The following is a 27,121-nucleotide window of genomic DNA, read 5'->3' as shown; positions in this document are numbered from 1 at the left end:
TTAGTGTCCCCATGTGGCACTCCCTGTGGGTGTCAGTAGGTAATAAATATGTCAACAGCAAGCTGTATTGGATGTTGGTGCCATAACGATCTGCCTCTCTGAATGGCCCTTCAGCCACAATTAGCTTTATCTTGGAAGGGACCAGACAGGCTACTCAGGGCACCAGAACAACTTAGACTGCCTTGACTAAGACCCTCCCACAAAAACTCCTGAATTTCTCCAAAATAAAATCAACAGGTATTCCTGTCACTACCACCAGTGTCTCCTTCAGTGACTTAGTGGTAATCATTCATGTTTTCTGGAGTCCCCTGGCGACCCAACGTGATTATAAGCTGTCTACGGGCTTCTAATGCAACAAGTCACTTCTTTGACCCAGCATTACTGCCATTAGAGTGGCACACATTCACAAGTTTTGTTTGGAATGACAATTCTAACTGTAGAAAAGTTTATCAAGTTGTAAACTTTGGGTCTGATTAATCTTTGTGCGTGATGTTTTCATTTGCACATTTTAAAAATAAAGTCCATACAATTAAAAACAAGGCACAAAAGTCAGCACAATTGGCCAAACTCTAGGTACCATCCTCGTGCTGAGTGCTTGTTTCGGTCCATTCAGTCTGCTATGACACACAAGCATACATTTGGTGATTCTTCCTTTTTTATTTTTTAAAGTTTTTACTTATTTATTATTCCATGTCTGTGAGCACACTGTTGCTGGATTCAGGAGACTGGGAGGTCCCTGCTCACATCTGGTGTCTGGTGAACTACGTTCCTGTTACCCAGGCTGCTCAATAAGAGCCTCGTTCTCATTTGTAAGTGCAGTTTATTACTTGAGCAATCATATGATTGTTCTTTTCTTCCTTTTAGTTTCTATATCTAGACACTGAACATTTTCTATTTGAAAAACATCAGAATGTGTTTGAATCTCTTGTCTTTTTCTTTTTTTTTTTTCTTGGCTTTTTTTTATTTACACTTCAAATGTTATCCCCTTTCCCAGTTTCCTGACCATATAATCCCTATTCCATCCCCCTCCCCCTTCTTCTATGAGGGCGTTCCCCCTCCCCAACCACCCACCCCTTCCCACCTCCCTGCCCTGACACTCGTTGTCTTTTTCTTGCAGCTGAATTTTGATCTGTTCTACTGTTTTGAGACTTTTTTTTTTCTTGAGAAAGGGTCTTATATAGCCCAGGCTGGTCTCTGATTCTGCATATAACCAAAAATAACTCTGAATTTACAACCCTTTTCTTTCTACCTTCCAATTGTTAGATTACAGACCTGCATTACTATAGCCAATTTATATAGCTCTAAGGGTTGGCCCAGAGCCCTATGGATACTTGGCAGGCACTCTACCAACTGAGCTGCTTCTTGAATTTTCTCTGAAAAGAACTGTGGGGGTTGGGGATTTAGCTCAGTGGTAGAGCACTTGCCTAGCAAGTGCAAGGCGCTGGGTTTGGTCCCCAGCTCCGAGAAAAAAAAAAAAAAACAAACAAACAAAAAAAAACAGAACTGTGAATAGGTGATGTAGTTATTTGTTTCTGCTGGTTTTTAAATTAACCCCTGCCCTTCTCTTCAAAGACTGAAGCAGGTGTGTCTGACACTGCTTTTTATGTTCAGGAGTTTTCACTGTCGTTGCTCTTTCTCCTTGAGCAAGTCTTTCTAACATTTGGCTGAGACACAGTGGCTTGTAGTTCTGTGACAACGTCTAGCACTTTAGGGTTAGCCAAGGCTCATTCCACTCTGGTGTTCCCCAAGGTGTCCCATCTTCTTCAGGTGGTTCTTTCTTCTGTGGAGGTGAGGAATCTTTTTTTTATCCTATGCTATAGATTTTCTTGTTTTCTTAGGTGCATTTATTGAATTCCTTTGGAAGCTCTGAACTTTTCAGATTTCCGTTCTTTAACTGTATCACTTTGCTCTATCACACAAGCCTGTACTTTCAAAGGTCTACATTTACGACTGCGTTTCTTTTGAATGGAGGCTGAGATGTTTTTGTGTCAAACTCTGCTACTTTGTATAGGGAATAATTATTTAAATCTTCAACTGTGTCTTCAAGTTCTTCCATTTGGGGGCTTGACTCTACTTTTTGTAGGTATGCCAGTTGGAAAAATTAAATGCCCCCCCCCCTCTGTGTGTGTGTGTGTGTGTGTGTGTGTGTGTGTGTGTGTGTGTGTGTGTGTAGGTGCACATGTGCCACTGTGGTCAGAGAATAACTTGCTGCAGTCAGTTTTCTGCTTCTACCGTGTGGGTCCCAGAGAGAGAATTCAGTTGGTGAAGGTTGGTAGCAACCACTTTTCCTTGACAGGCCATCTCTTGTGCTCTCTAGATCGGTGTTTAGCACGGTCTGAGGTTTAGAGATTGGTGACTTCAATTCCTGAGCCACTTGGCTGAAGCATGATTTCTAACTCTTCTGCCTTTGGTTCAGAGTCACGGAGGTTTTCCGGATGCCTGTGGTTGACAACTGAATTCGATGGTTGACAGTTCCCTGGTTTCTGTTCCGTTTAAGTTCTTTATGTTGCTAGATTTCATTTTCCACCTACTAGCTCTTCCTTCTACATAGCCAAGTCTGAGCAACACTCCTCAAGGATGGGCTTTAGACACATGTCTTAAAACTTTCTCTGTCCATGTTGTGACCAAATTGACATTAAAATCCACGTCATCCACTTGGAAAGCTAATGTATAATTGGTACCACAACTGAATGAAGTTTGTACAGTGCTCCCCAATATAACAACATCTGTTTTGCATTGTTTTTTACTGCTCTCCGTAGCCTGGACTGACCTGGAATTTGTGATCCTTCTGGGTCAGCCTCTGAGTAGCTAGGTTTCAGGCCTATGTCACCACTGTCTAGTTTCATGGTAGCATCTAAATGTAGTGACTCAATGGCTGACTCAGATTGAGCAAATGGTTTTGAAGTCCTGTTTGTCTTGCTTCAATAAATCTTGTCGGATGGGGGTGCCACAAGCCTGTAATTCTAGGATTTGGCCACTGGAGGCAGGAGGATCAGAAATTTAAGGCCATCCTTTAAGGCCTACATAAGACTCCTCGGAAAAACCCAAACGAAACAAAAACAAAACAAAGCCTTATTTCAACACTTCCTGTTGTAATTAATGTTGATGACTTGCAGTTTTCTGCCTGACTCGAGGCTCCCCACTTGAGTTGTAATCGTTACAGATTTTTAAGCTTCTTGTTCTTTGAGCTTAAGATGTCCCTTGCATTAGTTTCTTTGCTCTCTGTTGTAAGGAAATGCAGGACCAGAAGCAAGTGAGGGACGAGGGACGAAAGGTTTAGTCCAGCTTTCAGTTGGAGGGAGGGATGGGGAAGGCACTGCAATAGGCATTATGGAGCCTGCCCACAGCGAGACCACATTGCCTCCACATTCAGAAAGCAGAAGGAGATGAAAGCTCCCAGCTCAGCTAGTTTTCTGTGGTCTGGGGCCACCACGGAATGAATGCTGTGGCCCACATTTAGGGTGGGCCTTCCCATATCAATGAACCCAAGGTAGATAATACTTCACAGACAGACACAGAGATTTGTTTCTAAGGTGACTCTAGATCCTGTCAAGTTGACACTTTAAACCATCACACAGACTGTGAAGGATGCCATAGCCCACTGGACACGGGGAGTGTTATGTATATGGAGCCAAGGCTGCCAAGTCAGGAGAGCATGGCTGAAAGTTATAAAACTAGCTTGGTTCAATTGGAAGAAAGGGTTCAGCAAAACAGAAATGGTCCCACTGAGTTTCCCAGCTCCACTGTACCTGCAGGGCAGGGCGGGGAATCAGAACCTTGTCATTTAAGGCAGCAGGAACTCAGAGACCCATCAGTGCAGGGGCCTAGCGAAGGCCAGTTTCCTTTGGCTGCCGGACACGGGTGTATACTCCATAGGTGGCCCTCATCTGATTGACCCTACTCTTTTAGCCTTTCCCTGCTAAAAGGAGTCGCAGGCCTCCATGACACTCACTCTCCTGATACTTTGCTCTTTGGGTAGGAAAGAGGGCAAGGGGTTCAGGTATTGAGGGCGTGGAGCTGGTTCACCCTGTAGATCTGCTTCAGCTCACTCCTGCCCAACTAGGATATACCCTGGTCAGACGCACCGCTCTAGGTTAGGTCCACTCGGCTCAGCTTAACCTCAGTTCGTTTCAGTTCTCCCTTGCTTGACTAGGCATCCTATTCGGTTAGGCTTGGCCGGACTCTCCTCCCCCTCATAACTCCCTTCCCCTGCTGGCTGGACTCCCCGGTCCGGCTGGGCAAGGCCCCATCTCTGCGTTCCGCCTTGCCGGACCGGGCCAAGATCTGAGAGGCTCACTCGCGTTCTAATTGTCACCACTAGAGTAGGTAGCTAAGTTTGGCTCTGCTCTGCCCATCCTGTTCGGCTCTAATTCAGAACCGCCGGGTCTCTTCTCCGCTCTAGCTCTCAAAGCCACGCTCATTCGTCTCCTATTGGCTCAACTCCACCCCTTGCTCACCGATTGGTTCGGCTCCACCCCTAACTTTGCCTAGCTCTACCCCGTCCTGCTCTGCCTGACTTCTCTGGTTTCGGCCGGTGTTGGCCAGCTCGGCTACACCTATCTGGTTTCGGCCCTGTTCGGTTAGGCTCCACCCACCTCGGCGCGGCCTCCCTGGTCCCCGCCCTGATCGTCTTAACTCCACCCATTTTTGGTCTGTCCGCACCTGTTCCACCTCTCTAGTTTCGGCCTCTTTCGGCTCGGCTCGGCCCCACTCGTGTTAGGGGCGGGTGGCGGGGCTGGAAGTGACGCGCGAGGGCGGGGTCGAATTGTAGCCTCCGTCACCGCCTCCGGGGCCGGGAAGCGATGTAGGTAGGACCCGCCAGACGGTCCCCAGCTCTCCTCGTCCCGAGCCCCGCGGCCTGCCGCTGCCGCCACCGCCGCCGCCATGAAGAAGCAATTCAACCGCATGAAGCAGCTGGCCAACCAGACTGTCGGCAGGCGAGTGCGCGGGGCGCGCTGGCGGGAGACGCGCGGGGGGGCGGGCCGGTCCCGCGCGCGAGGAGCCGGGGAGCGGGGAGAGCCGGGCGCGGCCCGGCCTGGGCCCCGTGGGGCGGGGGTCTGCGCCCTGTTGAGGTTTGGGCGCTGCCCATTGTCCTGCCCCGAGGAGCATCGCCCTTAGGAGACCCACGCGAGTCTTCACTCCTCCCTGTCCCCGCCAGCCGGAGCTCGCTGCCTGGTGTGAAAACTCCGTAAACTTGTGTGCCTCACGCAGTGCCAGGCGCTCAGCTTTGGGACTGGTGTTCTCAGGCTCTCCCCGCCGACCCGCTGTTGCAGCCTCCCCCCCCCCCCCCCCCCCCGGGAAGAGCTTGCTGGTCACTAGGAATCCAAAGGGTGTTAGTCGAGTGTGGCTTGCCCAGTTAAGTTCAGCCTCCCTCCCCTCTGTGAAGGAATCGAGAAGTGCAGTCTCAAAATCCAGGCTTTGGGGAATTTGCCGCGAGTTCTTGAGGTCTGGTAGGTTTTGGAAAGAGAAAAGGATGCCTTTTCTCACCTGGGATGTGGTATTTTTGTGAGACTGCGTGAGTGCTTGACAAGAAACTGATATTTTTAATGATAGAATACAGGAGGGACAGTAGATAAGAAGTAGGCTGTAGATCAGGAATGATTGCGGTTTTTAGAGCTTTCAGGAGGCTGTTGTCATGTGCTGTGCTATCTGGAACAAATATTTCAAGGTCTGCAGGGCAGATAGCTGTGCTGAACCAATTTGCTGTTTATTCTGCACAGAGAGAGATGGATTTTTCACAGCTCTCGCTCTTTCCCTCCTCCCCTAGCAGTTAAGGGGAGCTTGGTTTGGTTGAAGCACGTGAGACACTTCTTTTTTTATGTGTAGGAAAATACTTTTACTTCCTCTTGGGTGTTCTAAATTTGCTTTTTGCAATGTTTCATTTCCCTCAACTTTTTGCTAAGTTTTGTTAGTGAGTTTCTAAAAAAAAAAAGAAAGAAAAGAAAAAGAAAAAAAGAAAAAAACAAACAAAAAACCCTCTCCATCGCATAATCTTAGTATCATTTATCCAGACTCAGTCCCTGCCCCATAAACCCAGAAATGCCTAGTTTTTGTTGCTTGTAGAATTAGAGAAAGTGAAGGATCAAGGCAAGTAGTCCTAATGGCTTGAACAAGAAATATTATGAGAAGTGATTATTTCTTATGAGTCTTGTACTCCTTTCAGAGTTCTTAGTAGTATGCATGGCAGAATCAAAACTTGGTGGATACCACAATGTCTTCATTATTTATTTATCAGGTTTTGTATTGTGTGGGGCAAGGGAAAGTTGCTGGTTTTATGCAAAGTTCTGAGAGCTTTCTGTCTTGAAAACTAGGGTTTTGTGGCCCCTGCTTCTCCTTAGCCTCTCTGCCTAGTTTTATATTCTGGCCATACTTGCCCACTTTCGGTTTCCATGGGAGGCCTATGTTTCTTACATGTTATCCTCTTCCTGGAATCCCCCGAAGCTTCTCTTACCACACCTAACTGATAGATAACCTCTCTCATTCTTCACCTCACTCGGTCTCTGTGCCCTTAGAAGATCCTTGCTGTCTCAGATGGGCATCATCTCCTTTCTATCATCAAACTGCCTCTTTACCTGCTTGTGTTGGCTAGATGAGCACCCTGAAAGTCAGAGTCTTTCCTATGTGTCTTTGTTTCCCAGGGTCGGTGACTCCCATCCCACAACAGATGACCTGTCAAAATTGTTAATTCCAGGATTCTAGCTGGTACTACATGGCCTGGTGCTGCAGGATTAAGTTTGGGAAAATATGAACAGGATAGAGTGGTAGTGATTCATACTGGGACAGTAATTCTGGTCCTGACCTTTGACTCTGTTTGAAAGTCTTTATTGCTAGATGCCAGGGGAAGCTGCAGCTATTACAGAGCTGTAAGGGTGTGGCAGCCATGAGACTAAAGTCAGAACATCTGTTTTTACTGGGGAGAAAACCTGTTGTTCTCTTGTTGTTGATTTCCTAGATAACCTCCCCCCAATCCCGTGTGTGTGTGTGTGTGTGTGTGTGTGTGTGTGTGTGTGTGTGTGTGTTCTCTCTAAATGACCATAAGGGTTTAGGAAGAAAAATGGAGGACAGAACTGAGAATAATTCAGTGAGCCAGATGGTTGGTATGCATCAGAAGGAGTATTTGGATAAAGATGAATGCTTTTCTAGCACAGATTTCTCCCAGCTGTGATCTGGATAGAGAAGGAGTTTATATATGTGAACGTCCACCGTTATCAGTTTGTGGAGCTCCAGGTGCTATCTTGCAGTGAGGAATTTCTGTAGGATGGAATGCTCGTGAGTAACAACTCCACTGAGAAGTTTCATGGGACTGGCATGGATTAGCAATGCCTAGAAAGAATGAGCTACCATGATGCAATTATTGTGGAGAGGATGGATGAGTCTGTGGGCAAGGCTTATGAGGTGCTCTCACGATGTGGGTGCCCTAAAAAAGAGTAGTGGGATGGATGTCTTTGTCACCCACTCTTTGTTGAGCCTCCTATTCAGCGAACACTGAGGCTATACTGTATATCACTGTGCGATACTAAAGAATCAAAGACCAATACAAATGAGATCTCTGCCCTAGAGCTGCTCGGTAGATGTATGGAGGAGATAGGCAAACCCCAAGTAATTGTGAACATAAGATAAGCACTTCCGGAAGGCTAGCAGGTGCAAAGAGGAGAACCTGTCTGCCCCTGGCTGGAGGAGCTCGTGAAAGCTGCTCTTGGGAGGCGTGAGCAGAGCCTCTGCTTTCCTTCCACCTCCACACACTGCTTTCAGACTTTCCTGCAAGAATTAGGTCTCTTCTGGGGAAGGAAAAAAAATAATTCAAGGTGCCTGAGCAGAAAGGAATTCTTTGGCCTGTGAGCAGGAGTCTAGACATAGGACTGCTTTTGTTTGAGACAATCTCACTGTATAGCCAGAATTCCCAGTCCTCCTGCCCCAGTCATCCCAGTGCTGGATCTGAGAGCGTTCTGGGGGGTTCACTCTTTAGGCAGGCTGTGTTCACAGACTTCCATTATCCCCAGCATAGTCTCATAGGAAAAGAATACTTTGTGACTGTGGCCAAAGTCCTGGATTGGCTCTGTTTCTGGGTCACATGCCTTTCCTGGGAAATGGAATGGACTTAACCCCACCCAAATAGAGAGCGGAGGAGTGCTGGTTCCCAAAGGTAAACTGGGGCACTGTTACCAGCAGAAGGAGAATGGGCAGACACTGATTAGGCAAGCAAGAAAAACCTCGTTGAGCTTTTGCAGTCTTGCTGTGGAAAAGGGGAAGCATTCCCTCTTGAAAACTCTTGGCTTCAGATAATCTAGAGAGGGCAGAGGGTGCACCAGGAAGTCAAGGAGTGCTGGTGGGTGAATGTTGTCTGGATAGAGGAGGCTGTGCAGGAGGATAAGGAGTATGAAGTTAGGAGCTGATGTGTGTCAAGAGAGGAACTGGACAGATGTAACTAGGAGCACACACATCCCTATGATTCTATCCTCATAGGAGTTGGTCCGAATGCTTTCATTTGGCAAGTCAAGGTTACAAACCCAGGGAAGGACCGCAGAGAACCTGAAGGGCTGTGTTCTAATAAGAAGGTGGGAGTGTGTCTGTGGGAATGTGGGTTCCAACTGGAGTTCTCAGGAAGTTGCCTAAAATGTAAGTTTTGGGGAACATTAGCTGACATTTGTCTCAAGCAAGCACAGCAATATTACGACATTACACTATACAAAAATTTTTGAGGCCAGATGTGGTCTGTGGCTGTGTTGGCAACTGCTTATCTCAGAGGACCTGGAAGTTTCCACTTCCTGATTCCTTCTTTACCTGACACCATGGCACCATTGGTCTCTGGCTCTGTTGGAGGGCTCATTTTCATTTCATTTGCTGAGGTCTTTAATAGGGGCGTAGTAATCATTTCACTGTCCTACAGTGGTGTGTCTTACCAAGGACTGTGCCTCAGCACCTGGCCTGGCTCTCACCCACGGTGACTACCACTTATAGTTTATGATTTGCCAGGCTGGCACATCTACTCAGTGACCCACACAGGACATGGTGTGGGCCTTCCGCCTCTGTGGCCCATATACTTCTGACCACAGAACTCGGGCTGCCTTTCACCAGGAAAGGTGGAGTGTTATGAACAGATGTCATGAATCTTCCATGATCATTAAGCTGATGCACTTCTCATAAGGAACCTACTGCACTTTCTGAGCAGCTCTGGGGTGGTGCTGTTTATTCCTGATTTAACAATGAGGAAGCCAGAGATCAGAGAGGTCACAGAGCTGGTACATGATGGAGTTGTGGATCCAAACCAGGTTTCTGACTTTGAAGCAGACATGTATGGTGTTTGATTCATCTGCCTCAATCAAATCTTGGGAGCTGTGAGTTGGGTGTTACTGTCACTCAGTGGCTTGCTACCTTGGCTGTGTTTCCTCAGGAGACCCTGGGCAGTATCTAGATGCCTTTAGAGGTTTGGCTTAGGACAGGCGCTCTACCACTGAGCCACATTCCAGCCTTCGTGATGGTCATAACTTGGGTAGGTGGGGCCGGAGTTGCTGCTGGCGTCTTTTGCTGGCATGGATCCTGAACAGTGCCAACAACAAAGACTTGTATAGTACCAGTTGCATTAGTGACGAAACCTAGAACCCTGACTTAGTCCTCTTTAATGTTCTGGATATATGAATGATCGCAGCCAAAGATGCAGACTATTGGCTTCCAGGTCATAGATGTTTTTTTCTCTTGGCTTTATTTGGTGCTTATTCATTTATTGTTACTTTAAAAAGTTAATACTTTTCATCTGAAAAATATGGATCTCATGCTTCTTCTGGAAGAATCTTGGAAATTCTGTCAGGACCTGATAGCCCTGTCCAGTATAGGTCCTGAAGTAAGCCACAACTTTCCCATTGGGATGGTCATCAGCTCCCTTTGTGTGTAGCCCATGGCTAATGGGTTTTATCTCTTCATATTCCTTGCTGACCTCTTCCTAATCATCGAGATCTAAAGACTCTCTAGGAGTATCAAAGTGCTTGGCTACCTGCGGATGTCACAGTGGTGCCATGGTGTACCCCTAGTACCATGGTGTATAAAACGTCTCTGTGAGGCAGCATTCATTACCTGTGTATACCTATCACATACCAGCTCCTTGCTTTGCCTGTGGGGACAATCTGTACTCCTCAGTGACTTAACAAGCTTCTTCCCTCACTTGGGGTTCACTCTACCTTTCCCCAGAAATCTCTGAACAGGGCATCTAAGGAAAGAGAGGCACCAAGCCAAGTGGCTTCCATCCAGCCTCTGATATAGCAGGATAGGGAAAGAATCACTATCTGAACATCTTCTTAGACTTTCTGAGGCCACCTTGGGTGGGTTGCAGGTTGTAGAATTCTAGAATGCCAAACAGCTTATTTACAAATATATAAAAATCCACCCCCAACCCAGGAAACAGTCACAGAAGGAAGAAGTCACCTGGCATCCTCTTTATTTATGAAGGTAACATAGGGCACTGTTATGAATCATCTGGTGACAGAAGTTCCTGGTGCTGGGGAGAACCCGTCATCGTTTGCAGTTGTAATAGAGGGTGCACTATGCCAGACTATGGAATATTTTGGATGTATCATTCTGATGTAGGTGGATACCATGGTAACCAAGTAAAAATTCATTGAAACAAGTTAACTGCACTCTATCTACTGTTCGTGTAATTTCCTGAAGGCAGAAAGACCCATGCATGGTTCCAGATGTGAAACCCTTAAGGTCTTTGTTTTGATGAAGGGGTCTTGCTGTATAGGCCAGGGTGGCCTCTTGATCTTCCTGCCTCAGCCTCCCACGTGCTATGATGACAAGATGCTTCTGTGTCAGCTCCAGGTGATTTTCAGAATTCAGAACTTTTCAGATTCTGGAGCAGTGTGTGTATATGCCAGTGTTATAGGTAACCAACCTCCAACTGAATCTGGCTAACAGCTTCTAACCCAGCATGTTATTTCTGTAGCAAACATGTGCATATAATTACCCCAAAGGATACATAAAAATGTAGCTATCCATGTATGGTATGTTCTTGCCATCACGGATCAAGTTTATAGTCAGTGGCTTTCATGCTTATTTTTATATTTGTCCTCCCCAAATAACAAGGATTGTGGATCTATTTTAGTTTTACTAATGCACCTATATGATTGTCTGTAAATCTTTTATTTCAAATAATGTCTCCCATACTCTAAGAGATTAGAAACTATAATTAATAGTGTATGAGCAAGTCCAGGACAGATAAAATAAAGAACTGAGTTAGAAGGCAGGTGTGAGAATGGGAGATGCTGGGGACTGTTGAACACTTATCCATCTAAAGGGGGGCTGCTTTCCGCTCTAGCCACTTGTTGCCTTGGTGAATGTACATGCGGTTTACCACAATTCCCTTTTTTAAAAAGAGGGACACATATTCATACATATATTGTGCAAGTGTATACGCCTGTGCATATCTATGTGCACCACATGTATGTATGGGCCTGCGGAGATCAGAAAAGGCATCAGGTCTCCTGGAGCTAGAGTTACAGATGGCCATGAGTCATTATGTGTGTTCTGGGAACTGAACCCAGGTCCTCTGCAAGAACAGCAAGTATTATAACCAGCTGAACCATCTCTCCTGCCTCACATCGCCCATTTTTAATGATGCTTCAAAATGCTGATTTTCTTGCAAAGTTTTATGATGCTTAGCAACGAAAAAGAAAAAAAGTTCCATCCATGTAGCCAAAGAAAACATATCTGCAAACTTTATCTGGCCTTGGGCAGTCTGCCTTGACCTCTAGCTCAGAGACTAACGCTTGTGGCATGAGAAGTCATCCTTGAGTTAGGATTAAGCTACTTCCGAAGATGTAGGTGGCCAATTTGTTCTGTCATTTACTTGTTTTGTTTCTGTTTTTTTTTAACATATATGCTATTTTTTTGCATATACAGTAACTTATACTAAGAAGAAAACAAGTTGGTAGGTATTTTATTTTAGAACTGCCTTACTTTCTAGCCAATTGGAGAGTTTCCTTTTAATCTACCACTACCAGCTGAACTTAAAGTTATTTACCTTGAAAAGGGCGTGGAAGCCCTCCTTTAAAATGAGCTGCTGGAGAGAAGGCTCAGACCTAAAGATTACTTACCGCTCTTCCAGAGGACTTGGGTTCCTAGCACCAAGAGTGCACTCACAGCTGTCTGTAATTCTAGCTCCAGAGGACCCAGTGCCACCTTCTGGCCTTCAGAGGCACTGCACATACATGAAGTGTATACATGCATATATTTACGCAAGGCAATCATACACATAAGATAAAAATAAATAAATCTTTAAAATTGAGGAGCTTCCCCTACCTCCTGCTTTTTTTTTTTTTTTTGAGACAGAGGTCCTCTGTGTAGCCTTGGCTGTCCTGGAACTCTATATGTACACCAGGCTGGTTTCAGACTCACAAAGATCAGCCTGCCTCTGCCTCTGCCTCTGCCTCTGCCTCTGCCTCTGCCTCTGCCTCTGCCTCTGCCTCTGCCTCTGCCTCTGCCTCTGCCTCCCAAGTGCTGGGACTAAAGGCTTGCCCCACCATGCCCAGCAAGAGGAGCCCTGTTCTTGAAAAGAATGACTTAAGGAAGGTTGTGCTATGCTATCCCTTCCTTCCCAGACCTTAATGGCTATAAATAACACTGCACACTCCTTGTATATTTGTTACCGGCACCTTTAGAATTGACCTAGGCCCCCCTACAGATGTGAAAATTCTTAGATACTCAGGTCTCATATAAAATGTCAGAGTGTGTGCACATAGCCATTGATGTTGTTCTGCATACTTTAAATCATTTCTAGATCACTTACCATAGCTAGTATATTGTGAACACTATATAAATAAGTATTGTGCTATATATTTTAGGGAATAGTAATAAAGGAAAAATCTGTTAAGATCAAAAGCAATTTCCCCCCAAATATTTCTTACCCTGGTTGGTTGGATGTGCAGATGGGAATACAGGGGAAGGCCAGCTGTCTAGGGACTGGGAAGCACTGTTGGTCTCTTCTCTTCCTTCCCAAGCTGCTCACCTCCGAGGTGATCTCAGCCCAGTGATTCTCGCCTCCTGAGTGATGATTTGCAGTCTTATGCTCTGGAACTGGCAGGACTCCACCCCTAGGTGCTGCTGCCATCTCAGCCTCTCACTGTGTGCTACAGACATTGAACGCATGACCTTCATCCTTAAATTCACCTCATTTTCTTACTTCCGTAAACCATGGATCTCTAGACCTCTGCCTACAGGCCGAATCTGACCCATCTTGTTTCGTCAAAGAAGGCTTTTTGCAGCTAACACAGTCACACACTATAGTAGAAGGGTTGAGTAATTAGAAAGGTGACCTGGTGGCCCATAGAACCCAAAGAGTTGACAGTAAGTTTACTCACTGTGTTGGGGATGTAGCTCACTAGTGGAGTATGTGTGTGGAATTTGTGAGTTCTGGGGTTCTGTCCCCAACAACCATAAAACAGAACAAAAATTTATTTTCCTTCCCCATGGATGCAAATGCCACCAGCTGGGGTTGCCCCAGCCATTTTACAAGTTCTGTTTTGGCCCCACATTTTGAATCCTGCTGTTACCATCTCCAGCTTCCTATTGTTAGTCTTTCGTGTGGTGTCTGTTCTTGATGGGTGTCTATCTTTCCTGTCACCTTTGTCAGCCTCTCAGTTTCATCTGGACAGAAGGTTGTCTTCCAACTAGTTTTACTGGCTTAAGGAACACAGGAGTGAATTGTGTGGAGTAACATGTTCTGGACTAGTGTGAGTCTAAGAAATTCTAGGAGATAGGACAGCTCTTTGGAAAACTTGTGTCAAATGAAGTAAGAGTGTGCCTGATGTGAAAGTAGTGTCTAGTCCGTTTTCCTCAGCTGTAAGGGCTGGTGACCCTGGGTCACACACTTTGGTTGATTGCAAGTTTGCGGTTATATTTTTAATTGGGTAGTGATTGGCCCAAGAAGTATATCTCTTCCACTCCCATCCCAGTTTTCCTTTTTAGGTGTCTGCCTTATCAGAGATGCCTTCTGGTCTTGCCATTCATTTGATCTCTCCTTTAATGTTTCATTAGCATTTCTTCTCTAGTTTCTCATGTTCTTTCACATGAGTCCGTCAAACAGTTGCTTCTTAAATGCTTGAACCCATAAGTCATGGAGCAAGTCAAGAGGGACTCAAGTGAACACAAATATTCATTCAACAAATGTTGAGAGGTGCATGGAGAGCCTTCCAACTAATTGTCACCTGTTTGTGTAAACATTTAGAAATCTGCTAGCTTGGATTTCACATGGTCATTGGATCCTTGTAGATGTATTGGCTGAAGTGACTGATTGAAACCAAGTGCAGCCAGACCTGGGGGAATACACTGAGTATTCCACTCATGGCATATGGGACTGCTATGATTCAAGGTGCTCAGTGTAACACAGGGGTCTCTGACATGTGCCTGGGGCAGGGGAATGTGTTCAGTTAGGGAATCTCTGGATACAGAGAACCTGGGCATCATAAGACAAGCTGTTGGAGCTACTAGGTGACAACAGTTTCAACAGGACAGAAATAACCTCAGGGAACATGGCATTCTATATTTTCCATCTTTTTACTTCAATATCTTCTTCTGCTTATGAATCAGACAGACGGGTCTGCTTCCTAGTGGGGACAGCTCTCCAGCCTTCTCAGCAGGGACACCGCTCTCTAGCACTTTGGTTTTTTGTTTTTGTTTTTCAGGATGCTTGGGTAGAGATGGTGGTTGGCATGCACTAACAGCCGGTATAGAGTGTAGCTTGGGCCTTGAAAGCTTTCAGGAATGTTAGAATTGATGTGCCTTTATTTCCTTTACTTGGTATTAACTGATATGCGTCTTTCCTCCAAAGAGAAAATTGGTTGCACATTGAAATTCTATTGTGTTATTGTATTTATCATAGGAATTTAAAAATTCCTTAGTAATTTCATACATGTGTATAATGGATTCTAGGTCATTTTTACTCCCATTACCCTCCCTCTTCCTCCTCCTCCCAATGAATCCCCTTTTTTCAATAAGCTCCACCCCTACTTTCATGATTTTTGTGTATGGTCCCTGAGTTTATGGTTGTGTGAGCAGGAATAGGTAATAAAGAATGATACCTCCTCCACTAGAAGCCATTAACTGCCCACAGGCCTTCAATAGTGGGTGGGGACTCACAGAGTCCTCCCATAAATGTTGAAATGGTGATTGGACCTGTTGTAACAGTGATATCCCCTGAATTCCCAGATGTCAAGATTAAAATACACAGTCTTTAAGCACTACCACCCAGTGCTGGAGACAGGCAGTATTGGTGACTTTTGCCTATTTGCTGCCAATCATTACTTTTCTTTTCCAATTTGAAGAGATCAGTCATGATTTGCAGACTACCACAGTCAGATTTGGGGGTTCTGTGCGGAAGCTAAGAAGTGGACTTGGGTCACACCGCACTTTGCACCGTCCTCCGGCCATCGCTCGCAGTCTCTCCGCCACCATGCCTATGTTCATCGTGAACACCAATGTTCCCCGCGCCTCCATGCCAGAGAGGTTATGAAATTCGTAGGCAAATGGAGGGAACTGGAAAATATCATCCTGAGTGAGCTAACCCAGTCACAGACAAACACACATGGTATGCACTCATTGATAAGTGGCTATTAGCCCAAATGCTTGAATTACCCTAGATCCCTAGAACAAACGAAACTCAAGACGGATGATCAAAATGTGAATGCTTCACTCCTTCTTTAAATGAGGAAAAAGAATACCCTTGGCAGGGAAGGGAGAGGCAAAGATTAAAACAGAGACTGAAGGAACACCCATTCAGAGCCTGCCCCACATGTGGCCCATGCATATACAGCCACCCAATTAGACAAGATGGATGAAGCAAAGAAGTGCAGGCTACAGGAACCAGGTGTAGATCTCTCCTGAGAGACACAGCCAGAATATGGCAAATAGCTAGGTGAATGCCAGCAGCAAACTACTGAACTGAGAATAGGACCCCCGTTGAAGGAATCAGAGAAAGGACTGGAAGAGCTTGAAGGGGCTCGAGACTCCATATGTACAACAATGCCAACCAACCAGAGCTCCCAGGGACTAAGCCACTACCTAAAGACTATACATGGACTGACCCTGGACTCTGACCTCATAGGTAGCAATGAATATCCTAGTAAGATCACCAGTGGAAGGGGAAGCCCTGGGTCCTGCTAAGACTGAACCCCCAGTGAACTAGACTATGGGGGGGAGGGCGGCAATGGGGGGAGGGTGGGGAGGGGAACACCCATAAAGAAGGGGAGGGGGGAGGGGGATGTTGGCCCGGAAACCGGGAAAGGGAATAACAATCGAAATGTAAATAAGAAATATTCAAGTTAATAAAGAAAAAACAAAAGAAGTGAAGATGCTTTGGGCTTGAAGTCTGGGAGCAGGTGTGTCTCAGATGCGTTAGGAGAGTGGCTAGGAAGCTGTGGCACTGGGCTGAGAGGGGCAGACAACAGACCTCGGGTGATGGCATCTAGACTGATGGGGAAGCAGGACTACAGTGTTGAGGCTTCAGAAGAAGGACAGGAGGAACTGAGGACGAGCCACAGTTGGCTGCTCCATGCTGAAATAAGCTACAGGCGACTTCACGTCTGTGTTGTTTATAACGCTCGCTCCTCTTTCTTATGTGTTCTTGTGTCTTCTGCCTGCCATGCCCCATGCTCCAGTGCTTCAGGATCTGCAAGTGTGAGCGCCAGTCTGCACTGTCTCCATAACTGCTGGTCATAATCTGCTGTATTCATTTTAATCTGCAATTACCCTGTCCTTTTTATGTGATCAGCTTTGGTTTTTGTTTGTTTGGTTTTTTGTTTTTGTTTTGTTTTTTTTGGCTCTCCCCATTTTTGTTTAAAAGGGATATTGATATTGCTTTTTTTCTAGCTGCTAGGAAAACTTACAATTCTGATTGCTTAGAAGCTCATTCATTAAAATATTAATTGGGCCAGGTGTGGTGGAACATGCCTGAATCCCAGGACATAGGGGGCGGAAAAAGGAAGGTGGTGAATTCCAGGCAGCCTAAGCTAGAGTGACAACCTGACTGAAAAATAAATAAGTTAGTAGTAATATTTTTGGGAACCTTTATGCTAGGTCCTTTTAGTACAAAAGTAAATGAATTTATTTACCAGGAATGCGTAGTTTAGTATGTCTGATTTAGTAGTCTGTGGCTGAACTTCAGAGAGACTTGGTAGGTGCAGATCTTTCTGGGGCTATAGGGAGATTGAACACAGCATTTCTTTTTATGTTCACAGACTTTTATGTGCCTCTCAAGTGTTTTCTTATTTTTGAGGACCTAACTACTTTTATTGGTTAACGTGTGTGATACTGATGTGATTCGTATAGTTGACATCTTTGGTTTATTTGAGAGAGAGAGAGTGTGTGTGTGTGTGTGTGTGTGTGTGTGTGTGTGTGTGTGTGTACACTATCTATGTCTGTTGTTCTGTTTTTATTCTGTTTCTTTCACTCTTCCTCCTGTCTTCCTTTCCCCTGTTCACTCCTCCACTCCTTTTGGAAGCCAGTTTCACTTCCCGGACTGGCTCTGAGCTACACTCCTTTGTGCCTTATCTTTCAGAGTAGTTGAGACCATAGAATATACCATTGTGTAATAATTTCTTCTCATGATTTCCTTTCTATCCTATTGTTCAGGCTTTAAGGTATGTGTTGCTGTGTCCTTATGGGCAGTATTATATGGCAGGCCTGTGAATCTGTTCCTACCTGGCTTTGCAGAAACATGATGAATGTTGCTTGAATCCTGTCTTAGTTGGGGTTTCTGTTGCTACAACAAAACACCACAACAAAAAAAAACAAGCGGGGGAGGAAAAGGTTTATTTGGCTTCCACTTCCACATCACAGTACATCACTGATAGAAGCCAGGACAAGAACTCACACAGGGCAGGAACCTGAAGGCAGGAGCTAATGCAGAGGCCTTGGAGGATGCTGCTTACTGGTTTGCTTATCATGGCTTGCTCAACTGACTTTTTTTTATCAAACCCAGGACCACCAGCTCACAATGGGCTGGGTGAGACTTCCCACATTAACCACTAATTATGAAAATGTTGTACAGGCTTGCCCACACCTGATCTTATGGAGGAATTTTCTTAATTGAGATTCCCTCCTCTTAGATGACCTTAGTTTGTGTCATGCTGACATGAAACTGTCCAGCACAAATCCTGTCAAAATGCAAGTGTTATTATACTCTGGGTTATTAGTGAAGTCTATGTCTTAGTTAGGGATTGACTGCTGTGAACAGACACCATGATCAAGGCAACTCTTATAAAGACAACATTTAACCGGGGCTGGCATACAGGTTCAGAGGTTCAGTCCATTATCATCAAGGTGGGAGCATGGCAGCGACCAGGCAGGCATGGTGCAGGAGGGGCTGAGTTCTACATCTTCACCTGAAAGTTGCTAGCACAGTGCTGACTTCCACGCCCACAGTAACACACCTATTCCAACAAGGCCACACCTACTCCAATAGGGCCACACCTTCTAATAGTGCCACTCCCTGTATTCATATACAAACCATACAGTATACACACAGCCTTGCTCTCTATTCTAAGACACAACATGTAGTGTGTCTCTAGTTTGATTATGAGTTATAAGGTTGTCAGGAGAGTATTTTTGCAGAAGAACACAAAATGATACTTTCAGAGCGGATTGGTTTTGACATTGGCCAACATGTTGACAAGTCAGTTCATACTAGAATGAAGTGTTCTCGTGGGTATAATCTGAGAAGGAACATGACAGATATGCTATTCAGATGTTGATTAGAGTTGTGGAGGAACCATTATAGTCTGGTACTGAAGCAGGTTTGTAAACTAGGAGAGAGGACATCCTTCACGAGGTGATAGGATCTCAGTCCTCAGGAGAGTGAAGTGGTAATGTGACCTGCTAGGGAGGCCAGGCTGAGCTGTCAGATTTGCCTCCTACTTTTTCATTTTTTCTTTTCTTCTTCTTGAACTTACTCCCTTACACCTCAGGTGATCCCCATCTGAGCTCTCTCTGAGCTGTCTAGCAACCATTCCTTGATAACTGCTTGGAACGTGAGTTTTAATAGGAAGATAGGGAGGGTGGCTCTGAACTCCTTTTACTTGTGTATGTGTAGGGATGGGAGTGGGAGACAGGGTCGCACTGTATAGCCTAGCATAGCCTGGGATTGACTATATATCCCAGGCTGGCCTAGAACTCGTGACAGCCCTTCTGCTTCAGCCTTCCAGGTGTTTGGTTGGCAGGCATGCACCACCATTGTCAGCTGTGAACTATCCATTTCTTTTAAGAGTCCCATGGACCAAGTCCATTTTATTTTACATGGACCCTCTGTTTTGTGTGGCTGCCTTGCCGTTGCTGGGTTTTTACTACTCTGACTCTATGGAGAAAACAAACACACTTCAGACAGAACTGAAAGAAGAACAATGGTAGAGGACTTGAAATGGATTATTGGTGGCAGTATGTTCATGTTGCTTTTAAGGAAGTGGTTAGCAAGTCTTGAGGCCACGGACTTAATTGTAGGCTCTGACTCTTTTGACATTTTTAAAGAATAGAAGCTTTGCTGAAGATTTTAGGTGGAGGTTGTAACAATCCTCACGTCAGAACTCCTCCCTCTGTCCAAGAGGATCTGGACGTAATTTCTTAGGCTCTAGAGACATCAAGGCCAAGGACAAGAATACCAGGGTGAGGAAACCTCACTTCAGTCTGGCACTCAGCAAATCCAGCAGTTCTCAAAAAACCTCCAGTAGAGCTCCATGCATGAGTGCTCTAGAGAGACACTAGCAGTGTCTTTGTGTGTTCTCTCCCTAGTCTTTACAACACTCACTGTGTGTTAAATGGGAGCTCGCCCCAAGCAGAAGTGTGCTCTCAGGGATGAGAATTTATAGTCATAAATTATTTTCTCACAGAATCAGCTTTCTTTGCACTTAGGTGACTGCATTGTTCTTGAAGACCAGGCTGTGGGGTGTAGTGAGAGCGTGCTGACCTGAGCCCAAGGAGCTCAGGCCACTGTGCTGATCTGCAGCTTGCCAGGGAGAACACTCTCTTCAGCTCTTTTTCCCTCTGTCTTATTCCCTCCCTGCTCTTCTCCTCCCTCTTCTCTTTTCCTCCTTCTTTCTTTCTTTCTTTCTTTCTTTCTTTCTTTCTTTCTTTCTTTCTTTCTTTCTCTCCCTTTATCCTCTCTCATTCACTCCCCTCTCTATCTACCCTGCCTCCTTTTTTCTTTCTCATCTCTTTCTTTCTCTCCTTTTCTTTCTCAGCCCCAGTGCTGTGCTCCAGAGGCTTCTAATACAGCAGTACACCAAGCCCCCCAGTATGTTTAAGATATTGGCACCTAAGAAAGAGGCATCATAAGACATTGAGGAAATAGCACGAGACAACAGGTTAGTTAGCATTGTGGACCAGTAAGGTTAGATTTCACCTCAGCATCATATGCCAAAAGGTAAATCCCAACCAGATCAAGAGTTTATACACTGGCTCGGATCAGTTCAGTGTTAGAGCACTTGCCCAGCATGCTTGAAGCCACTGGTTCCATGTCCAGTATAAGGAAAAACGCCATAAAAATTAATAGTAACAAAAGGAGCTTATCATAGAAAGTACTTTGTGGTTTGGCCTAAGAGATGCAGAGCAAGAACAATAGATAACCTGCAGATTTGAGCAATTAAATTTTAGGCAGAGCTCACAATTGCCTAGGTGCTCGAGGCCTTAGGTTTGGACCTCAGCACCACAAAATAAGTAGCCTTGTCTGTTGTGGTTTCATAATGAATGCTATGTTGCATGCTATTTGGAAAAAAACAGTAGCCACAACTGAGGTCTAATGCCCTCGCATGTGAAGCTCTCACTTTAAAGAACATTGGTCTACTGAGCAGAGAACAACGTTCATAGCTGCGTGCAGATGACTAGGAATGCATGAGAATCTTTTTTTCTTTCTTATTTTTGTTGTTTGTTTCATTGAGATGGACCTTTGCTGTGTAGTTCTGGGTGGCCTGAAGTAAGTCTGTGTAGACTAGGCTGGCTTTGAACTCACAGCTCTGTTCATCTCTGCCTTCCCAGTGCTGGGATTAAAGTTGTGACCATGGTGCTGACTGTGACTGTTTTCAGAAATGCAAAGCTTCAAGATTCAATTTTTTACCTGTAAAAATTGTGTGCAAGATAATGGTGTGCTGCTGTTATGGAGGCTAAAAGGGTGTGCCACACACTACTGCTGGGGATGGAAATAGGTTTTACACCACTTCTAGAAATGTCACTCTGATCCTTTGTATACTGGGACCACAATCTATCCCATCTTAGAGTCCCTTTCCAAGGCAGTTCTTCCCAGCTTCTTGTGTGACTGAGTTGGCCATTTCCTCTTGGACATCACTCTCAAGACTCATTCCAGCTGATCTTTCCTTTTATCTCTTCTGCAGAATGCCTGACTTTGGCTTCTCTCCTGTACCTGGGATGTGGAGTGTAGCGCAGAGTTCAGTTGTACAGGTTGGCACTGCCAAACCTTACCGCCTCCAGCTCCTTTAGGCCTTTAGTCCTGCCTTCCCACCCTCGGCTCTGGTTCCCAGTCCATTTTCCTGAGTGCCTTCGCCAGACTTTCACTGTTATCATGGCAGGCACACCCACTCCCCCTGATTACCTTCCCAGTCTTCAGAGAACACTGGAGGCGCTTCTGCTGGTCTCATGGTCTAGTTGGCAGGCTCTGTTCTTGTCATGTTGGCAGGTGTGTCTTTATCCTCCCACCCCCCAGGCCCTGTCTTACACTTCTGCTCTGCCTTCCCCCCACCCCCATGTGCACATAACTCTTGTCTTCTCAGTTCATAACAGTGCTCTCCTCCCTTCTTGGTATTGACCTCTTGTCAGTGGCCTTCATCTTGACCTTTGATACCCATTTGACCTATTTTTGTATCCACAGGACGTAGCCTAGAGCAGGCACCTAACAATCACTATTTTAATGAATGAGTCCCAAACCAATATTTAAATTATTAATTAAATTAAAACTTTTACTTATTTATTTTGGTTTTTTTTGAGACAGGGTTATCTGTGTAGCTTTGTCTGTCCTGGAACTGACTTCATTGACCAGGCTGGCCTATGCTTCTGCCTCTGCCTCCCAAGTGTTAGGATTAAAGGGTTGTGCCTCCATGACTCCATTTACTTATTTATTTTTATGTCATGGGTATGACTATTTTGACTGGATGTGTGTCTGTGTGCCTACCACATATGTACCTGTAGCCCATGGAGGCCAGAAGATGGTGTCAGATCTTCTGGAACTGCAGTTACAGTTGATTATGACCTGTCCTATGCATGCTGGGAACCAAACCCAGGTCCTCTGCAAGAGCAATCAGTGCCATCTCCCTAGCCCCAAAATGAAATCTTTAAGTTGTTCTAGGAACTAGAAAGGGAGTAATATAATAGTAATATTTATTTTTGGACACATATAGGAAAATCACTGACGTGGGTTTTGAGGCGTTGCAGCCATCCTCTTCATCCCAGCCTCAGCCCACACTGTTCCTGTCATCAACTCTCCTGCCACGGGTCACTCAGCCTTGCTTTCTTAACCTCTCTGCTGCCATCTTCCCTTCCTTCTGCAGGGATTCCTTCTCTGTTCCCTGCTGTGGATCTCCCCTGTGTGCATGGACATGCCCACTGGCCTGTCTGCAGGTCCCTTAACTGAGCATTCGCAGAGCTGACCTCATTCACCCGTTAGATCTCTGAGAGTTTCTCAGAAAGAAGACTGCGTGTATCCAGCAGGTGTTCAGTAAGTGCTCTTGGTGAGAGTGTGAGGTTCCTACTTCCTACTTACAAGGGCTGCTCATCACTGTTGGGTCAGTTCTGGTTCAGTCCATAGTTGGAGCACTTTCCCGTCCCCTCTACAGAATGCCAGCTTACTTGGTTAGGCCCTCCCCTTCTCACCCAAGTCTCATCTTTTTATGGCTTTTGATATTTTCTTTCTTGGCCCCTGTCTTAGTCAGGCTTTACTATTGCTGTGATGAAACACCAGGACCAAAGCAACCTGGGGAGGAAAGGGCTTATTTATTTGACTTGCATTTCTACATCACTGATCATCATCAAAGGAAGTCAGGACAGGAACTCCAACAGGGCAGGAGGAGACAGGAGCTGAGACAGAGGCCATGGAGGGGTGCTGCTTATTGGCTTGCCCAGCCTGCTTTCTTAAAGCAGGAATGGCATCACCCACAATGGACAGGGCTTTCCCACACCAATCACTAATTAAGAAAATGTCCTCCAGACTTACCTGTGGCCCAGTCTTATGGACAGGGGAGCAGAGGCAGAGGTAGGTGGGTTTCTATATAGTGAGTTCCAGGACAGCCTTCTCTCAGATGACCCTGGGTTGTGTCAAGTTGATATAAAACCATCTGGCACAGCCTCCAATACGTGATCCCTCTCACTTCTTCCACATAGTTGCTTGGAGAACTGTCTGGAAGAACAGCTACAGTCATGATAGCTAATACTTACTTGATTCTTTTACTAGATGTCAGCACTGTTTCAAATTTAGTCGTGTACCAGCCCATTTAGACTCAGCAAACCATGGCAAATGATTGTCTAGTCCCTTCTTGCCAGGAAGACAGGAGCACAGGTCACAGACCTGGTACATCTGTTTTTCTGGTTTTCTAGGAAGCAGGCACTTTGCCCATCTATCTCTTTGGAGTTTTCAAGTCTGTAAGGTAGATATTCTTCCTAGCTTCATTTTCTAATAAACACAGGCACGAAGATACCAAGTAATTTGTTCATGGTTTCTTAGGTCTTTGGTAGTGGCTAGATTTGACTCCAGGCTTAACTCTTAGACATATTCCCCCACCCTAAGGAGCTGGGGGAATTCCTAGGAAGAGGCTTCCAGGTAAATTTATGGGTGTTTTAGGTTCTTTTTTTCAGGGTTCTGGTGTAGTTGTAAACATTTGAGGACTAGTGGGAAGTAGCCATGCTCCTACTTAGCATGGCCAGGGACCAGCACTGGACCAGAACACTTGAAGATGTTCTCATGATTGCAAGAGGAAACTAATATCCTGTTTGCACAGCATCCAGGTAGCTCATGCTAGAACGCTACATTTTCCCAGTAATCCTGGAGGTCAAGCCCTTCATCCCTGTATCCCTCTCCTCTCAGTTCATCGGTTGATTTCATGAATTGATGTTAGTTTGTTTATGATCTCTATGTAGCCTTGACTGTCCTAGAACTCACTGTATAGAAAGCCATCTGCCTCTGTCTGTCTCCCTAGGATTAAAAGCACACCCTACCACTCCCAGCTACAAATTGATTTTTGACAATCTTAGGCATATGATGACCACAATGGCATGTTGCAGTGCACAGCACATTGAAGTTCTGTCTTTACCTCCTGGTATATCTCTGAAACCCAGTGAGGAGAGAAATTCAGGGCATTGGGGAACATGTCAGTTCAGTGGTTCTCAACCTTCCAAATGCTGGGGCCCTTTAATATACTTCATGTTGTGGTGACCTCAACCATAAAATTATCTTATTACTACTTATTTGCTACAGTTATGAATTGTAAAATGTAAATATCTATGTTTTTTTATGGGCCTCGGCAACCCCCGTGAAAGGATTGTTCCATCCCCAAAGAGTCTCAACCAGAGGTTGAGAACCACAGCATTAGTTTAAAATGACTAGCTAAACACGTTTAGTTTTTCTTCTCTGCTTAAATCCATTAAATGTTATGAGACATTTTAAAAAATGATTCATTTATTTTTATTTATGTGCATTGGTGTTATTGCCTTCTTGTATGTCTATGAGAAAGTTGGATCCCCTGGCACTGGAGTCACAGACAGTTGTATGCTGCCATGTGGGTGCTGGGAATTGAACCCTGGTCCTTTGGAAGAACAGCCAGTAAGTACTCTTAATCACTGAACCATCTCTCCAGCTCTGACATTTAAAAAAAAAAAAAAAGTCTTATGGGGGGGGCGGGGAGGAATGGAAGCCATTTAGCAAAGTTCCAGGTGTACCTATTAAGAAGTGGGTCACTGGACAAGGAAATCTGTAAGTACAGTTTGTTCATTCATTCTTTGCCAGCTTAGGACAGTAGGACATTAGACTGAACTTCAGAAATGCCATTATATCTAGCCTTTAAAGAAAAGTGGGCAACCAAACAAAATGCAGCGTTCACAGAAATGAAAAAGCTACCTCACTGTGACGTGTTCAGAAGCAGAAGTCAAATGTGGACAGAAAGTGAAGCAAGTGTTTATATCCTTTGCTTTCCCAGGACCCAGGGCTAGTGATTTATACAGTCCCCAGCCAACTGCTGGGCTACAGAGGTTACCTGGTTACCTCGGGTGAGACACACCTTCTTTCTGAATTGTAAGGCAGAGGGCAGTGTTGCCCCTCCTTTTCCTCAGGGATGTTTGGGAGTATCTGCAGACATTCTTTCTGTGATGACTGTGGAGGAGGAGAGAATAGAATACATTGTCACTCTTTGCTATGTGGGTAGAGGCCAGGATGCTATGAAATACTCCACAGTGCTCAGGTCAGCCCCCACAGGAAGGAATTACCTACATCGAAATGTCAGGAGTGTCAGGTTTGAGAAACATTATAATTCTAAAGAGTCTAGCTGGCTAGCAGCCCAAGTTTCTCTATCCCAGGACATCTCTATCCAGGGTCTCAGAGACCAGACAAGTCCAAGTCTTAAGAACTGAAAATTGATAATCTTTCAGAAGCCATTTTATTCTGAAAGTCTCCTGGAAAGTAGACAAATCTGTAACTTCTTTCATTGTTCCTTACATATCTGCTTCAATAGTGGGGCTGAATGCATGATATGGAGACAGCCAGCCTGGAGCAGGGATAGCCACTGTAGATGTCTCCTGCTCCTGGGGTGGTGGTGGGGGGCTGGGAGGCTGGGTGCAGCCTTTTTGGAGTTGGCTTGTGTTGTAAGAGCTCTTTGCTATCCTTCCCTAGACATCCTCCTGGCTTCTCTTCACATGCCTTTTCCAACCCCACTCCAGGGGTAGATGGAAGCTCCTGGGATGACTTTTTGGCGGTTGTCTCTCTAAATACATTTTCCTCCAGTATTTCAGGAGGCTTTTCTCTTGTCCCTTGCTCTTAGTGTTTCTGCAAAGCAGCCATGATTCTTTTCCTTGTTCCCTGAATGTCCTTTCCTCCTTCTGTCTACTTTTCAGATTTATTCCATGTCTTTGATTTCAACAACAGTTTCTGATGATAAATATAGAGAAAATACTGATTTTTTTTTCTCTATATTATCCAGCTTGGGATTCTCTGGTCTTGTTGGATCTTTAGCTTAATATCTTTCATTTATTTTTAAAAAATTGTCTACTTCTGCCTGCCTGCCTGTCTATCTGTCAGTCTGTCTGTCTTGTGACCATATGTGGGTGGTTGGGGCATCAAGAGAGGCCACCAGGTGTTCTCTAGAACCCCCCACCTATCCTCGGGAGGCAGTCTCACCCTGAACTTGGCCTTGTGTTTCTTCTGCTAAGCTGGAAGTCAGCAAACCCAGGCAATCCTCCTTTATTCTGTCCCACTAAGAGTTGAGGTTATAAGCCTAAACGGGATACCCAGCTTGTTACGTGGGTGCCAGCATCTGACCTCCAGTCCTGGCAGTTGGGTAGCAGATGCTCTTAACTGCTGTATAATTGGTTCATGGTTGCTCAGGGGGTGGCTGGACTTGGCACCAGGCTTAACTCTTAGACATAACCCCATCCCCCACTCCCCAATAAAGCCAGTACATTCCTGGAAGGGGGCTTCCAGGTAAGTTTATGGATGTAAAGGTTTGGGGGCTGGTCTCTCCAGCCTCTCCTCAGTGTCTTTTAAGTTCTTAGTTGACTCTGCATACTTCTTCTGTCTCTGTCCCCTTACCTCCCTGCCTGGGATTAATCATTTGCATGATAGACATTTGATTTTTATCCTTTAGATCCTGGGCACTTTGTTCTACTTTTTATTTCTGTGTTTTAGTTGGGAGAATTCCTGTACATTTCCAGATCCCCCATCTGCTCATGTGTCTTTTTTTCTCATTTTACTAACCCCTTTTATATGTTTATCATATTGTTTTAAAGTTCCTGCATGCTGGTTTGAGCCAGTACCTTTGCTGTCTCAGAGTTCAGTTGGATTGGCTGTCATACTGACACCTTCTGGGTTTGTCTCTAGCTGTTGTGACCAAATGTATGTGGAAGGTGAGAGTAGGTGAGAATGCCCTTCCTCGCCCCA

General features: G+C 45.2%; 1 protein-coding gene across 19 annotated transcripts in view; it reads left to right on the top strand.

Moving 5' to 3' along the window:
- The first annotated feature begins 4,767 nt into the window (after positions 1 to 4,767).
- Positions 4,768 to 27,121, top strand: part of Arhgap17 (Rho GTPase activating protein 17) — an 89,238-nt gene continuing 66,884 nt past the window's right edge. For 15 of the 19 annotated variants that reach the window (XR_015638174.1, XR_015638171.1, XR_015638172.1 and 12 more), the window contains exon 1: positions 4,768 to 4,937. Coding sequence is in view for 10 of the 19 variants with exons in the window: in XM_087586609.1 (XP_087442735.1) it covers positions 4,885 to 4,937 (53 nt within the window). In the remaining 9 variants the exon portion in view is untranslated. 19 annotated transcript variants of the gene reach the window in all.

This window comes from Rattus norvegicus, chromosome 1 (assembly GCF_021556685.1).
Source record: "Rattus norvegicus strain SHRSP/BbbUtx chromosome 1, alternate assembly SHRSP_T2T, whole genome shotgun sequence".
NCBI classification, from domain to species: Eukaryota; Metazoa; Chordata; class Mammalia; order Rodentia; family Muridae; genus Rattus; species Rattus norvegicus.
The sequence above is the reverse complement of the archived record's forward strand: the minus strand, read 5'-3'. Positions and strand labels throughout refer to the sequence as shown.